We start from the raw sequence: 16,164 nt of genomic DNA on the forward strand, positions 1-16,164 counted from the left end.
CCCGCCCCATATGAGATACACGGTTCTGATTGAAATCTGTCTAAATGGGATGGGAGTCTGGCTCCCAGGCTAAGTGAACACATGAAGACCTCTACTCTCCAGTTCATCTGACTGAACAGCTGACAACAAAAGCACTGTATGCCCAACTAATTCAGTTAATGGGATTAGTGTAATACATTTTAGAAAAAACCTTCTAGTATGTACTGATTTAGGTTTGAGACTCATTTAATTGAATTTAGTCTTTTTGAGGTAACATACTGCATCATCTATTACTGTTCAAGTGTTTACTGCTGGTTCTGCTGGTAAACTATAATCAATAACATAGCACAAATGAGACGTGTGACAAAAGCATGATCGTTCAATTAAGAGCACGGGATTCCATACAATAAGGCATTGTTATAATGAAAACATCTGGACAAAACAGGTCACAGTTTTAATTAATGCTTGATTGACTAGCGACTATGACGTCCTCTTCGGTACTGATTGTTTCAGTCAAAACTATGACTTGACCTATGAGCTCCTCAGTTCCTCCACAACGAGTACCTGATATGTAGAGATGGAAGCAGCTGGCCAATCACAAACCCAGCAGAGTGGGCGGGGGAGGGTCAGCCTCATGGATGACAAAGCAAAGGAAATGATGTGTGAACAAAAATGAAGCTAATTCAAACAACCATCAGGCTCTATTGTCACCTGTGGATTCACGTCTGCAGACTGAAGCTGCTTGTCGACCGTGGTAAAAGGTTGTTTCATACACAATCATTCTATCCTACAAGCACACCTACAAAAGAAATAAATACTCCCCATGTACATATTACATCCACATATTTTGCAGACATCTGTGGAAATAATATTCATTTGGGATCTTTGCCTTATCTAAAATTAAAATTATTAATTGGGAATATAGATTCCAGGTGGGAGAAAACCAAACAATAATGCCAAAGGGCCAGCTTTTCTTGTTTTAATGCTGCTAATATAGCCTATTTACAATCATCGTATGCAACAGAAATAGCCTCTGTTTTCACTAATAAGCTGATATGTCCTGGCCGTTTACCAAAGAAGAAGAGTAAAATAAACCAAACAAAAAAAGGGAATTCATTAATTGTGCTTTTTAACCCACAAATCCACTTCGTTGAAATGGGACAATTTTAAGAGGCACCACTTGAAGTGCTTCAATCAGTCAATGAGAATCTCTAAAGCTATAACAAGGACTGAAAATACAAATAGTAAATATCAGTATATTTATATATTTAGAAAGTTAATACAATTCCCTTTCCAGTCCCATGTCCAGTTTAAAAAATATTTTCTTCAGGCTGTCAAACATCCATCTGACATGAAGGCTCCTTCTTTGTGTCAACGCGCAAAGCCCTTATGGTGCTCTGAGAGAGAGATGTCTTTGCCGGGGTTGATTCTGGATGACACAGGAGGCTTGTGCTAAAAAGCAGGAAGAGATTTTTTGTTTTTTTTTAAATGGAGGAGGTTGTTTTAATAAGAAGACAGAACACCTCTGCTGAGGAGACTTGCTGATTTTCGAGATTTCTGTCGACGTCCGTGGCGTGTCTCAGGAATCCTTCAGCTAACCGCTCTGCGGCTAAACAGTTACCTCGTTCTTACTGGCAGTGCGGTATGTGTGGTGGTGGCCCGGAATGTACTGTAGGTGGTCCACCGTGTGTGTCCGTCGGGAGGCAAACGCCTGCCTCTTAGACGTGCTCACTTGGTTGTTGACCGTCAGCGTGTTGTAGGAGTCGTTAGAGGCAGTGGGTTGAGAGTGCATCTTGGTCATCTTGTGGCGGTCCATGACGGGCGTGATGGGCATTAGCATGTCGGCGTGCGACATCGCCCGAGCCATCGCCTTCTCCCGGAACTTGTCACGCCTCATCGCCGGGGACAGCAAGGGATCCTGGGAGTGGAGGCGCTCTGCCGACAGCAGCTGCTCCTCTGAGAGGTGTCGGCTGCTGCTGTACGCGGCCGCCGCCATGACGCCGTACGAAGACAAGCCGTAGTCCCCGCGACGTGGCGTCCGGGGAGGAGACAGGACGTGGTCCTGGGACATGGCCCTCTGGACTCGGCGGGGACGCTGCCGCTGCTGGTGCTGCTGGTGCTGGTGGTGCTGCTGGGGATCTGCGTTCAGCTTCACCATGTGGGTCGGCCCCCGGCCGCCGAAGTCAGGATGATGATGCTTCCTCGCGTAGTAGTCATCTACGTCCTCACCTGAGAAGCAGAACACAAAGAGAAATAACAGTATCAAGACTACTGACCTTTGCCTTGGAAAAAGACACCCTTGGATACCTGTACTTGTACTGTAATATGGAGTTTGATTTAGCATATCAAATTTGTTATTTTGTAATGATGTTTTTAGCTGTAACAAATGTATTTTAGTACATTCTACTCTACTGTAGTTAGTGATTCCCAGATTTCCTAGAATGCCATTCAAGAACACTCACAGCGTCAGTGCATTAAAAACAAAACTATACTTACAGAATATATAGTATAGTACACACTGATTTTTTTCTCACAGTGGGGCAGCAAGACCACAACGTATTTGAACCGAACCACATTTACAACATGCAGGTTGCAATTTGCAGCATGAGATAATTTCCTGTTGTTTATTTCGACACATTTCATTAATCAAAACAAACATAATGATTGCAACCAATGCATGAGCATGCAAGAGCCCTGTATGATTTGCCAAGTTATCTGCAATTTGCAAGCACTGATAATTTGTGATGCTGCCACTATTTGAAATCTGCATGCAAGGGGTGCTCACAAATCACTTTTGTGAAATGCGGCCCTAGGACCATAAGGGACACGAGTGGTTGAAAAGTATTGACACATTAGTCTCCATTATGTTTGTCATACACCAAATCTGTTGATGAATGAATATATGTTTGTGTCTCTACAGATTTAGGGAGTCTAAGCAGCTGTATGATAAGGGAATGTTTTGTTTTTTTCCTTTTGGAGGTCGATGGAAACAGGCTAAAGGGCCTGACACACTTTAGCATACTTCCCAGAGAGAGATAGAGTCAACTAGGTTTTAGGTGAGTAACTTTTGTTTTGGCGCCATCAATATCTTGGCATAACAAACTTGACAGCTGATCGAGAGATATATGCATCTGGGGGAGACAGAGGAACCTCAGAGTTGGAGACGGCACTATGCGATAACACATCGTGGTTAAACTGTACGGTCTGCCTTAATTTCTCCTCAATCAAGTTCAATAAATGCTTCTGTATAAGTCATCAAAGTCTCCGGAACCTTCATGTATCCAGAAGTCAAGCTGCAAGTGTTTCTATACCAGAGGTGATAATGGTAATCGACAAAGTAGTTAGAGAGTCTGATTCAAACTGTTTTGAATAGTTCTGTCCTTTTTCTTAATGAAAAACAGAACAGTGGACTCATCAGTGTAGTTGTCCTTCAGCGTGGAGAGGGCTCATCAGCATACCACAATACTCAACTGATCATGAGCTGGTCGTGCCTGAGCAGGCAGCCAGTTGTTCAATTCCTCTGCCAGAAAGCAGGTCGGTCTCTCCACTGAGGGGTCCTAATGGTAAAATCATTTATGGCTGCATTAGGCTGCAATCAGCTCTCAGCAGACTTTTATCTACCTGTTTTTGGCAGCGATGGCACACAGGGGGACGCTACCACAGAAGCTCTCTGATTAACTGTAGCGGCTAGGAGTCGTTACCTCTGCAGTAGGTAATTATTGCAGAACAGAGAGGTCGAATGGCCGTTTTAGGACCGTAGCACCGAGTCATGGAGGAAAGGGATGATGGGAATTGTTTGTCTGGATGCTCGGCTGTCTGGGAGAGATGTCATGCCTGGATACAGAAGGTCACCTTATTGTCCCTCCATGAGGGGTTTCATGTCCACTGCTCTGTGCATTCCTAATGAAGGAGACTCAACTTCGGCCTGTGGCGATGTGCTGCAGCATTTTTCCCTGAAGGCTTGGTTTAGATGTGACATTATGGCAGAAAATGTCAACCAAACTCAACCAGAGGCTACACGTATACAGACAATCGAAAAGCGGTGGCCCATAGCTCCATTAATAGGTCACACTCCAGTCACTGTGAGAGATCTGTAGCGATTATACACTCACATGTTAATGTGGCAGGAATGTATTATGTCCCGCTATGACAAGAAAAAAAAGACATATATCATGAATTCTCAACTAAAAGGTGAGTCTCCGATAATAGCCAGGGGCATGGCTGACACCAACCAATGAAGACCAAGTAAAAAACAATGGCCAGGTGGGTCATGTCATACTGATTGACACTTTGACTGTCTTTTTTAAACTCAAATACTGTTTTCATTCACTAGGTATTTGCTTCGATTATATTTTCCCCAAAGATTTTAAATTACCATCAATAAAACTCCAACCTTTGTAAAAAAAAATCTAATTAAAAACTTAGATGGTGTGCACATCCACTGTAAGTTGGGTAAAGTTGCATAAAGAAAATAAGAGGCATGCTGCTTTTTGTTCACATGGGTGTTTGGCCAATGTATCTAGTAGTATGTAGTATGATGCATGTGAAAGACAATTTTTGAGAGACAACCTTTCCATTTCTTTCAAAGTAAAAGCTTACCAGGAATGGGAGGCATTATTGTTATCATATTTCTGCAAGGCTTTTAATGTCAAAATTCCACAGTCACTATGGTGAACACTGAAAACCAGTCCGTAGTGTCAGGATCAATCCCTGTGCAATAACACTCTATTACCAAGCATCCAGCTTTTCAAGTAAATTATATATTTTTTATAAATGTAATAAATGTATAAATGTGTTAAATACATAATGTAAATATCCGTCAAACATACACTGTATACTGTCATATCCTCCTACCTTCTTATTTATCATTCTATATGTATTCCAGCACTCCCCATTGCACTATTGTCTTACTGTTTATACAATCTTCATAAGGCTTTTGTTTACATTTACGTGTATGTGCATACATATTTATATATCAAATGTGTAAGTTTACCTTTGTTCAGCTTGCTGTCCTTGTTGTAGCCCTATTCTGTGCAGGTACATTGAAGCCAACATAAAACCTGAGTGCAATTCCTTGTGTGTGTACACGTACTTGGCCATTAAAGCTGATTCTAATTCCCATCTGATTTTGATTAATGGCAACTTAACAGCGGTTAAAAAGCAGAAGCAACTGTAGATAATTAGTGAATGAAAAGGTATTTCTGTTTAAAAAAGGAGCCAAAAAGGGGTGAGTAGGACATGATTGTTTTTTGTAGTGATAAAATTTGCTCTGTGGAAATATTCTGAATATACTATGACAACAAGTAAACATGGAGACAGTGTTGATTTTGCAGTAATTAACAGCAAATGAAAACAGGCAGACTAAAATATAATAAAATAAACTTAAATCCGGAGGAATCCAACCTCTCTCTACCTTTGAGGTAGATAAACAGTACACAAAACTATTTGAGAATTCACTGTAATATTAATTTCAGTAGAAGGTTTATTGGCTACCTCACACTACAAATTGCACGTCCTCTTCCTTTAAAGCTGCCTTTTTCCGCCACTTAATTTAAGATTGATTGTACACACGTTACACTGTTTACACTTTAAGTGAGTGAAATGATTTAAGAGGGTCGATGCCCATTGCTTCTTTTCATCTCTGCACTGTGGATAACATGCAGCACTTTACAATTAACACGATTGCGAGAGGCTAAAAGGGTGCCAAACATGGGGCGGAGCTGCAAACACATGGAATAGCTAACAACGGCTAATTAAAGCCCAGCTCCCACTCTGCTAGATTAGATACACTATAAGCAGTATATTTACGTTTCAGCTATTGATCACCGAAGACTGTAATTGTATAATGCACCAACACTCGTGAAACTGGTGCAACATCAATTATAAACTGATCTCTAGAGAGGTTTGGAGCAGGAGCGGTAAAATCAAAAGGAGGGAAATGCAGCAATTTCATTTCATTTTTTCTTTTTGGGAGGATCTTTTTGGGATTTTTTTGGTTTTGTTAAAATGTGTTTTAATCCATTTTAGGGTGATTAAGGTGATAAACAGAGCCAAACAAGATTTTTTTTACTCCTCTTTTCTGCAGCCCTCCTTGGAAGAGCTGATTGGGTTACTTTAGAGCAGCGTCCTCAATCTCTGCCTTGTTGACATCACTGAAGGACGGGCGGGATGGAAGACCAGTCACACACACACACACACACACACACACCATTTAAAATAGCAAATAAACCGTACTAATTTAATTTAGTCATCATCATCATCTCTCCAGATGGTTTAATTAAAATCGCAACTAATTATATTATTTTTAAGCTTGTTTCCAAAGACCTCACTCATGCTTGAACCCACAAATTAAGTGTTTCAGAGTGGAAGGGCTTTTCTTCAAGGGACGACTTTGCTTGCTCGTTTGACAAATTCCGCAGGGCTCCTGTCTCAAATTTGAAAAGCCTGTTTGTAGTTCAACGTGATTCATCTCTGTGATTTTCTGTGTGTGTACAAGGCTCCGGCGAGATAAGAACAAAGCCCACAGTTGATAAGGGAGAGAGAGAGAGAGAGAGAGAGAGAGAGAGAGAGAGAGAGAGAGAAGACAAACGTATAAAAGACAAATGTTGAATGTGTTTAAAACGAGATTGCGCGGAAGCATGTTTTCATATCACACAACCAAAGACCCATTTAAATGGCTTTCTCTCAGTGTGTAATGTCTCTTAAGATTCAAGGTTGCTTGACGAGCTGCTTGCTTGGTCTCAAACAGAGCAGCACCAGGCCAAAAATGTTATTATGCTGAATGAGACGAATAATAAGTACTCAAGCAGTAAGCTGATGAAGATCAGCCTCTTTCCTCAGCAGTGGCGATATTTGCATGGCAATCCTGCTGGGGCCACACAATATTCATACAAGAAAATTCGATTATGGAATCCAAAACATACCACAGAGATATATTGTATTATATTGAATCATATGGGCACGACCAATAAACTGTGCAAGAGTGAAACTGCGATTGCTGTAGTCTATATCCACGACGTTCCACTTCCGGGATAGCTCCGGTGCCTCCGGAAATTCTGTCGGCTGTCCTTCTTTTCGGCTGGATGTCCGTTACCTTCCACTTTCTTTGTGTTGGAATTTTAAACTATGAGTACTATGGTTAACTGCTCCTCAGATCTCTGCAGGGTAAATCCAGACAACTAGCTGAACAAGTTCCTTCCCGAGGCTATTTTACAGAGGAACCCGGGGCTCTGTCCGGCGCTTAGCGCCACCCAAGTCGACTGTGATTGGTTTAAAGAAATGCCAATAAACCAGAGCACGTTTTTCTCCCATCCTGGAATACTGTGTGGACTAGCCAGACCCTCCTCCGCAGCGCTGTGACCCATGGATCACCAATACCAGTGATGACAACATTCCAGCCGAATAATGCCATCTAAAATCACACAAACATTGAAGATCCGAGTGACGACTATCTTACCACACCAACATTAGGACTCCCAAATGACTTTTTGAGTTTTAAAGATCTCTCAACATCAAATAGCCTACTCACAACCCGGAACAACACCAGAATGAGGACAATAAAAACGCAATGCAAAACTCATGCACTGGACGCTCACTGCTAATACATGTCAGTCAATAATGTTTCAGCAGTCAATACTTGAGTATACACTAATGCGCAACAGTGACCGCTCAATGGCTCTGGTTTCCAGAAGTGATTTTCACAATTCACTATCTCCACTGACGTTTCATTAAATGATTATATAGAGAGTTGTATGCCTGGAACCAAGCCAACCAGCTACAAGATGAATCGTGTCCATAAAACATTTGATTCGGCGCAAAATAACATTTTGAAAACGCCAAAAAAAGGCAAAGTTACAACACTGTGTACAGAAACAATCATAGACTTCAATGGTAGCAGCTCGCTGTAGCTGTTCATGGGTTCGCAGGTGTGGTAAACATTTCATTGGTAACAGCAAGCTTTACAAATCAGAGACGCTGTGACGTTTAGGATTGTGGGTAGTGTACTACTTATCCATGATATCACTAATAAAACAAGATTAATATCATACGGACTTCTGGCTTCTACGGGAGCATAAATCTTCGTTTCACAATCTAATAATCAAAAGCCTTAAGTGCCTACACATGATCCGTGGTATAACTGCTCTGCTCTGGTCATTTCATTGTTTACCTATGGGAGAGAACGGTGCCACCCAACTTGGCACAGCGCTACCCTTGGCGTCCCGCAGCGCTCAGAATTGCCGCCGATCATTGCGCTCAAAGTTCAAATTATTTCAACTTTGACCTTGTTGCAGCTGACCTTTCAAGGTGCAACCAATTCCAGAATGTTCCTGCACTGCACTTTGCCTCTCTGGCAGCCGGCTTCATGAAAAACAAAGAATAGTGCATTCAAGTGTGTCTAGTACAACTGCATACGCAATTTGAATATCTGATATGCATTGAATTCATTCCTGCAAATAATGCCTTAAAGAAAAAGTAAGGCACAAGTTGTGCTCTGCAGTGTTTTCACAGACAAATCACTGTGAACACAGAATAGCTCACTAAGTCTAAAGGAAATGTTTGTAAGAAAAGATTTACTGGCAACAAATCGGTTAAATGTGATAACTCACAACATAATACACTAGCAAGCATACAGTGTGTTTTCACGGTTGTGCTTGCATCAATGGACTGACAAAAAGGAAACTTGATGGCACACTTAGAGAAGAAGCACATATTCCATGTCTGCTTACTTGAGTGTATTAAAAGAAGTCTGAAGGTAAAAGCTGTGATAAGAAAATGTGCCGTTCCATGAGTTAAATGGAGTTTTCATTCTCAGACGAGAGCAGCTGCAACCGCATCGTTCCCCCTTCGATGATCTCATCGCTCTAATTCAAAATGTTTAGCTCATCTGAAAACGGTTCATCTAAAAAACTGACGCATGGAAAAATAGATGGTCTCAAGTGGAGGATCTGAAGTAGAAGTAGTCAACTCAAAATGGTAGACTTTATAAAATATTTTTGTTCCTGGTGCTTTTCAAAGGTTCAGTTTGAACCATGTTTGCAAAATCCTCTAGAGCTCTGCATCAGTTTGAAACAGAAAAGAGATAAATGCATCCAGAATTCTGCCTTTTATGCACCTTGGTATTATCTAAACAGAACATACGGATTAAAGAAATTAGTTACACTATCTGTATAACACATTTTCACTCCACTATATTACAAACCAGGATACAACAGAACATCAGGCCCACTGCATCTGTTACCCATCTCCAAGCTGCCTTTTACAAACTTCAGTTACCAATTAAATCTAACCTTGAACACCCCCCAAAAACTAATTTACAACCAACTAAATCCCATTCTGTAGACCTGTCAAAAAACCTAATTTTTTAGTTTGATAGTTACTGTGTGGTCGCTACGCTTCACTCAATTTTTAATGAGGAACTTAACCTTAAGGCCATTATTGGCGAATCTACTTCCACAAAATGCTTTCTCCTGCTTCAAACAGCTATCAGACCAAAAGTTAGACATGAATAATCTTTAATGTCCCAGGAGTCTGTTCTGAAAACTATTAAATACCACTCTGGGTTTGGAATCATTCACAAGATAAACTTACATTGGAAACTTCCTTCCAATCAGGCATTCAAAGGCCACATTCAAAACATGTTTCATGAAGAATGACAACAGTCAAGCCTTCTTTCATTCATTATGTCCTATCTTACTGTGTTACTGTTGTGAAAAAGAAATGGGAAATTTGTTGTGCTGGCTAGGTTTGTTTGATAGAAGAGAAAATATATCTCAAGACACTCCCTGGTTTAATGAAAAGATAAGTAAAAGAAAATCGAGATCGACATAGGAAACATGTAACAAATGTAAAGAATACTGAGCATGCACTGGTCATTAGGTTGCATCCACGTAATCATTCAGCTGAAGATAAATGAACTGTAGCATTGCTGGAACATTAAAGTGCCATCTTGTTGCTGTATAGATGCCATTCAGCTAAACAGTTAAAAAAATAAAATAAACGTAATATGTCATCAAGAGACATTAGCAACATGACATAAGCTGCAGATGGAGCCAAATTACACGCCAATTAGATGTCAGTGGATGGGCTGATACATGAGTCAATGGGAATGGTTATGGAGGCTGCAGAGCAATGTCATGCATTTTATTTCCCTAAAAGGTGAAAAAGTGAGCGGATTATCTGCATGATGAGCCACCAAACATCTGGAGATACTTATCATGATGCATGTCTCTGTAATGGACATTTCAGATATTTCATCAGGCCAGACACAGTGAATGTGGCAACCCTTTAATGCACAGGGCATGAGGGTGATGTCATTCCCTGTCGTTGCTTTAGTGCATCAGGCAATAAACACGGGGATGAAGGACGAATGAAGGACCACCTACTTAATCTGTGGAGAGAGGAGGAGTATTTACTTAAGTCAGACTTGAGGACCACCTCGTAGGAGGGCGGCAGATGGCTGAGGTTCTGGAAGGATCTGGACAGGGACACGTCGTAGGGCTCCGTGGCTGAGGTCAGGATGTTGTTCATCCGCTGGGGTCTCTCTACAGGGGACACGGAAGGAAGCGGTGCGGTGCAGTCAGAGAACAGTTATTACTGTTATACACTGGGAGTCTTTACTGGAGAAGAGAAAGGGAGGCATGTGAAGGGAATTTTTGCCTCACTTTATTTGAGCACTAGAATTTCCTTGCACTTTGTGTTTATTTGGTACAAACAGCCAATGCACTGACACAACAGATGCTAGCTGTAGCTGGGAGTGACTCTGTACATTATGTGCTATGACTAATTTAAATACTTGAAAGAAATCTTGTTTTTTTCTGTTATTTTACTTCAGACACAGCCCTTTTACTATTGTTTGTACATTTATGAAATTGAGTCATCTGCAAAATGGAGCCATGTCATCAACAGCACTGGGATCCCAGCCTTACACTAGTCATATTGCCGTTCTATTGTCAAGCAAATTTTAAGCAAACTTTTGAAATGTGGTAAAAAAGAAATGCAAATTAGGTGCATTTCCATAAACTGGTTTGGAGCGAATAAAATAGGCAACAGCGTAGTTTTATCAGAAGTTGGCGCTATAGTCTATGGATGGCTTTAATCCACCAGTAAACGGAGTAGAAGAAGTAGAGGTTCCTAACTGGAAACAAAACGAGTGGCCCTGGCCATCTAACATATCTACGCTGTCTGGAGAAGAAGACACGTTACAGGAATATCCGGAAGGACGTCAACAGCGGAAACAGCTAATCACTCATGTGAGTCAAATGTTCGCTATGTCAGAACCTATGCAGCAATGGTGTTTCCATATCCCATCTAGAGCATCAACTCTTTTTCCACAAAGGCAAAAACAAAACATTTTTTCATTTTATGAAATTTTACCATTTCCATTCAGCTTTTCTAATGAAATACTTTAAAATGTGCATGAAAATATGTGAAAAGGAAACAGGGCTACTGACAGTTTTTTGGTGGGGGTACACTACTCTATGGACCATTTACTAAAATGTAGAATGCAGCAATGCATGCAGGCTCCTTGTAATGCACGAAGCTCCTGTGGCTTCGGTATTTGGGACGCCAGATCATGGGTCAGGAGGCGCAGCGCGTGGGGGGGGTGGGGTTGGTGGGGGCTGGGATACGGGCAGGGACTCTGGTGCAGGATTTAAAAATAGGACTGATTGACTACTGCAGCAAGGAGGACAGGGACGGACAATACCAAAGAACATATGGTGTAGAGGGGAGATATTCACTGAGTTGTGTGCAGACTTTTTAGTGAAGATCAAGTCGGTTAGGTGAAGTGAAAGAGCCGGTTAGGTGAAGTGAAAGAGTAAAGATAATGTGTGAAGAAGAGATTTTGAGATCCGATTAAAAGGTCATGGACTGTAATGCAGCGGCGTGAAATTTTTGTGACTGCAAAAAATACACAAGCATTTAGGAGAATAAAAAGGAGAAATGACCCCCAGTGTGCAGGTATACAAATTTTGATCTTTACGTGATAAAGAAAAGGTGAAGAAAAAATACACATAAACACCATGTGTATGTGTATTACTTACCGTGTCTCATTTGTCTGTGGGCTAACAAGTGAGAAAGAAAGCATCAATAACAATCAATGTAAAAAAAATATGTTTCAACCAAACCTCCCCAGAGGTTGCCCTTGTTCAAAGCCAGTATTGCAAGAATGTTGCCAACACAAAGAATTGGAATTATGCATAACAGCTCCCATCCCTCATCAGAAGCTAAATAGACTTCAAAAAGCACTGTTTGAAGAGTTTTATTTGGTGCTGAAAGTACTTTTGCAACCCATTCTCCCAGCAAAAAAAAGGCTGCCCTGTTCAAGAGGCAGAAAAGCACCTGCAGAATGGGGACTGCAGCGCTTCATTAATGGTGGAAAAGTTTGTATAATAACTCACCGACACTGACACAGAATGTCGGCCTCTGCAGTTTATAGAATATCATAGAGGGACATTTTTTTTAATAACTTGTAAGGCCGGATTCCCTCTTTAATTACACAGTTTCATTTCATTGCCGTTTAGATGCAGGATCATTCAGTAACTCTACACTAAAAGCTGCTCTCCTTTCACAGAAAATCACATTTAAAGAAATAGATAGGATGCAATAACAGTAATTGCATTTTCAATAACTGCAGCAACTGCACAGATGATCCTTTGATTATCAAACACTTTATGCTTCTCATTTTCTTCAGAGGACTTCTTTATCAGTTCCTCAGATTTTAATTTCCTTGTGAAAGATATACTTCTGTCCATGAAATTGAAAAATAGTCCATCAGAAGAATTGTTTGGCTTACTTTCCTTTAGAGACGGATAATAATGCATATCATTTGGGAAAGTCAAGTCGGGTCAATCACCACATTAAAAAGATACAGCATGATGAGATTTTGTGAGTGACATTTCTAGCATACATTCCAAATGGATTTTGATGGATTTTAATGATAGGTGCACACAGTGACTTTTTACAGTACATGTAATAATGTCACATCATCCAGTTACAGTAAGGACTTTTCTTACCCAGTTTAGGTGTTAGCGCAGTGAGATCCAGGTGGCTGTGCTGGTAGTCATGGTGGTGGTTTCCTATTGTGAGAAAAAGAGTTAACACTTAACTTCAACATTTTAGGTTCAATTGACAAGAAGAAAATCAAACATGTCATCAGACTTTGCCCTTAGTCCTTACTAGTGTTGTCATAAATATAAGTTTTACATATGGATTCTGAACATTTGAAATGGTTTCAATTCTCATTTTCCATACCCCCTCATCTCTCCATCGTCGAGTTGAAACACACACACACACACACACACACCCACACGCACACACACGAGCGCGCACACACACACATACACACATAGCGACTGGTTTTGGTTGGCAAAAAAACCCAGCAGGAATGCTGTTTTGAAATACTTTGAAAGGAAAGGCAAAGGATACAAGCACATATATTATCCCCGTGGTATAGATATAAATGATGAATGTATATCAATATTTTTCAAGGTAGTGTGTGGACTTTAGAAATTCCAGTATCGTAACATCACAAGTCCTTACCCTTGACATCAAAGCGTCAGTTCACTCAAATTGAAAAAATAACACATATTTCCCTCTTGACCTTTGTGGTATGTAACCATGTGTCTTTGAGATTTCTTTTGCAACCCCACTAAGAGTCTAGAGTCTACTTATTTAATACATTATGCAAACCCTTTGAATTGAACATGTGTAGGTATTGTAGTGCGCTATATAAATAACATTGTCTTGCCTTAATAATCCTCACACCTTGTGGATGATCTAGATACTGTGTCACCATGGGCAAGTGGGTGAAAATATGTTCTCGTGGTGGTGGCACTTAATGTGTTAAAAATGCCAATGGAAAGCCAATAAGGATCTTTTGTTGTGGTGTCACACATATGCCCTGGTTCAAAGTAGCCCTGTGTCAAAGTCGGGTGAGGTATAAAGAGCGACAAAGTCCGTGTTGGGAGGATGTGGGGGTGGATCCCCCAGGAGCTCGCTGATTGCTGTTCGTGTAAAACCAAAAGTGACTGACCAAAACTCAATGTTGACTTTTTTTATACATAAGTTACATACGTAAGTTAAAATACCTAACATACTTAACCCTAACCCTACTTAAATCATGTTGCCTACATAATGTACGTGGTATGTAACTTACTTATTTTTTACTTTATCGTACCGACTGGTTTTCGCTCTGCCTCGCTCTGCAAAGTACGTCACCCGGATCGTTGGGCTGATTGGTTGAAGGACTATCCAATTGCGTACAGAGTCATTTGAACTATGCCCGTTGATCACGCCTCTTGTGCAGTAGAAAATACAGAGCAGACTCCCCAGACTAATGTTCAATCTTAAAAAATTGAGCTTGGTCTGGTGATAGCCAGACTAATCCAAACCCCAATCCTTTCCTAACCTAACCAACTAGTTTTGTTGCCTAAACCTAAATTGTTTCTGCGCCACCGCCACGTAATGCGGTGTTAAGAGGTTGTGGTAATTTCACATATTTCTGTGAGATCAGGTTGTTAAAGAATGCCTCTCTCCGTGAGTTTAGCTCGACAGGCAGTCTGACAAATGTTATCCTCCTGGTTGAGAGTATCGGTGTGATCCAGTCTAGTCATATACTTTTTCCCAAGATATGAGAGCTTTGATTGGTTCAGTGTGTCTCAAGTGAGCGATAAATTGTTACGGCTCACTTATGGGAATGTCTGTGGGAGTGTTTCTTCCATTTGATGGAATCCACAGTGTACCGCTGCTTTGCCAAAATGATTGATTACAGCGTCTTTATGCGGGAACATGGAAGCAGCTACACCTCATGGTGATCCATCTTCACTGTAAGTGAATCATTTGATGTTGCACTAATATCGTTATGTGTTGTTTGAGTGGTTAAAGAACAAAGCAACATCATCTGAGACCTCCATCGTTGAGCGGCTATGGGAGTTTAAATAATTTCAGAGAGTGAAAATATTGCCTTTATTCAACAAGCTTTGTGTTTCTGAACAGCAGAACAAACAAAACATGGATATGTGATAGTTGTACCCTCTTTGCATTTAAATATGTTCATCTATCATTCTATAAGAGTGCTAAAGACAATAAAAACAACTCTGATAGCTTAAACCTACACATATGAGCTCTTTAGCAAGCTTTGAACAGAAAACAGGGGGGTGGTGTTCGGCTTTTATTAAAGATCATTGCCTGTACCTCAATGATAATGCTTTTCCCGGTGGGTGCATGTGACATTGCTGACAATTGTTATTTGGCTTTTGCTAAGATCTAAGCCAGTGTTAAGATTAATCTTTCTTGTTTGAATGTGATGTTGGAATGTCTTGCTTATCTCAACTGAAATTGATATTCAGTTCAGGAAAAGAAGGAATATAAAGACTCTGGTTAAATGGCTATTAAGCTGTATACCATAATCATAAAGCAAGTCTTTGTTCTCTTCTCCCTGCAGCTGTACTCTGCTTTTCTAATCGCACAGGTTTGATCGAGGGACCAATTATAGCGGATACAGAGAGCTCAGCTAAATTTCCCCTTTATGAACTTAAAACGAAAGCAGTTTTGCACCAAATAAATAACAACCTCCTACTATCTGAGTAATTGCAGAAACAGTTTTTTTGTCCTCACAGCAGAGAAAACCAACTGTCACATACAATTCACACATTAAAATGTACAACGAGTGTTTAACTATGGTTCAAACGTTTATCACCCAAAGGGGACAGTTTTGAGGTAATCTCTGGTTTTGCTTTATAGGAGCTATTTGACTTATTCATTTATTTATAGCTTTTGCTACTATTGTGCAACAACTCTGCTGCAAAACTGAGCACACATTGTAAAAACTATTATATAATTTGTTTATGAGGAGGGTGGATTTCACGGAGAAGTCTGGTTAGAGCACTCGATAGATGTAGCCGAGAATGAATCAGCCCTGGAGAAGTGAGCGACACGACACAAAGCAGTCAGAGAAACACATTCACGCTAAATGCAGTAATTTGTGAGACTGGAGTGTTTGATGCTTTAGTGCAGTTTGGTCAGTGGAGAACAATAGGTGCGTTTAGACACAGGTTCTGGGGTCTTTTTAAGTCCCCAGAACTATTTCGATGGAACTAGAAGGTTCTTTCAGTCCATTGCTGTGTATTTCCACAGCGGGCCAAAGACCCGTGAAGATTAGGAAAATTAGTCCGTTGACTATAACAT

The 16,164-nt window shown here is 40.6% G+C and overlaps 1 protein-coding gene across 2 annotated transcripts in view; it reads right to left on the bottom strand.

Annotated features, from left to right (window-relative positions):
• Positions 1-1,588: 1,588 nt before the first annotated feature.
• The window catches only part of shisa6a (shisa family member 6a), a 91,916-nt gene continuing 77,340 nt past the window's right edge, over positions 1,589-16,164 (bottom strand). Inside the window, exons 5-7 of one of the 2 annotated variants that reach the window (XM_078269417.1) lie at positions 12,993-13,055; positions 10,392-10,520; positions 1,589-2,208 (exon numbers count right to left, since the gene is read on the bottom strand). In XM_078269417.1, coding sequence (XP_078125543.1) covers positions 1,589-2,208; positions 10,392-10,520; positions 12,993-13,055 — 812 coding nt within the window. Of the gene's footprint in view, positions 2,209-3,437; positions 3,450-10,391; positions 10,521-12,983; positions 13,056-16,164 lie in introns of both variants that reach the window. The other variant, XM_078269418.1, reaches the window with a different exon arrangement.

Source organism: Sander vitreus, chromosome 15, assembly GCF_031162955.1.
Source record: "Sander vitreus isolate 19-12246 chromosome 15, sanVit1, whole genome shotgun sequence".
NCBI classification, from domain to species: Eukaryota; Metazoa; Chordata; class Actinopteri; order Perciformes; family Percidae; genus Sander; species Sander vitreus.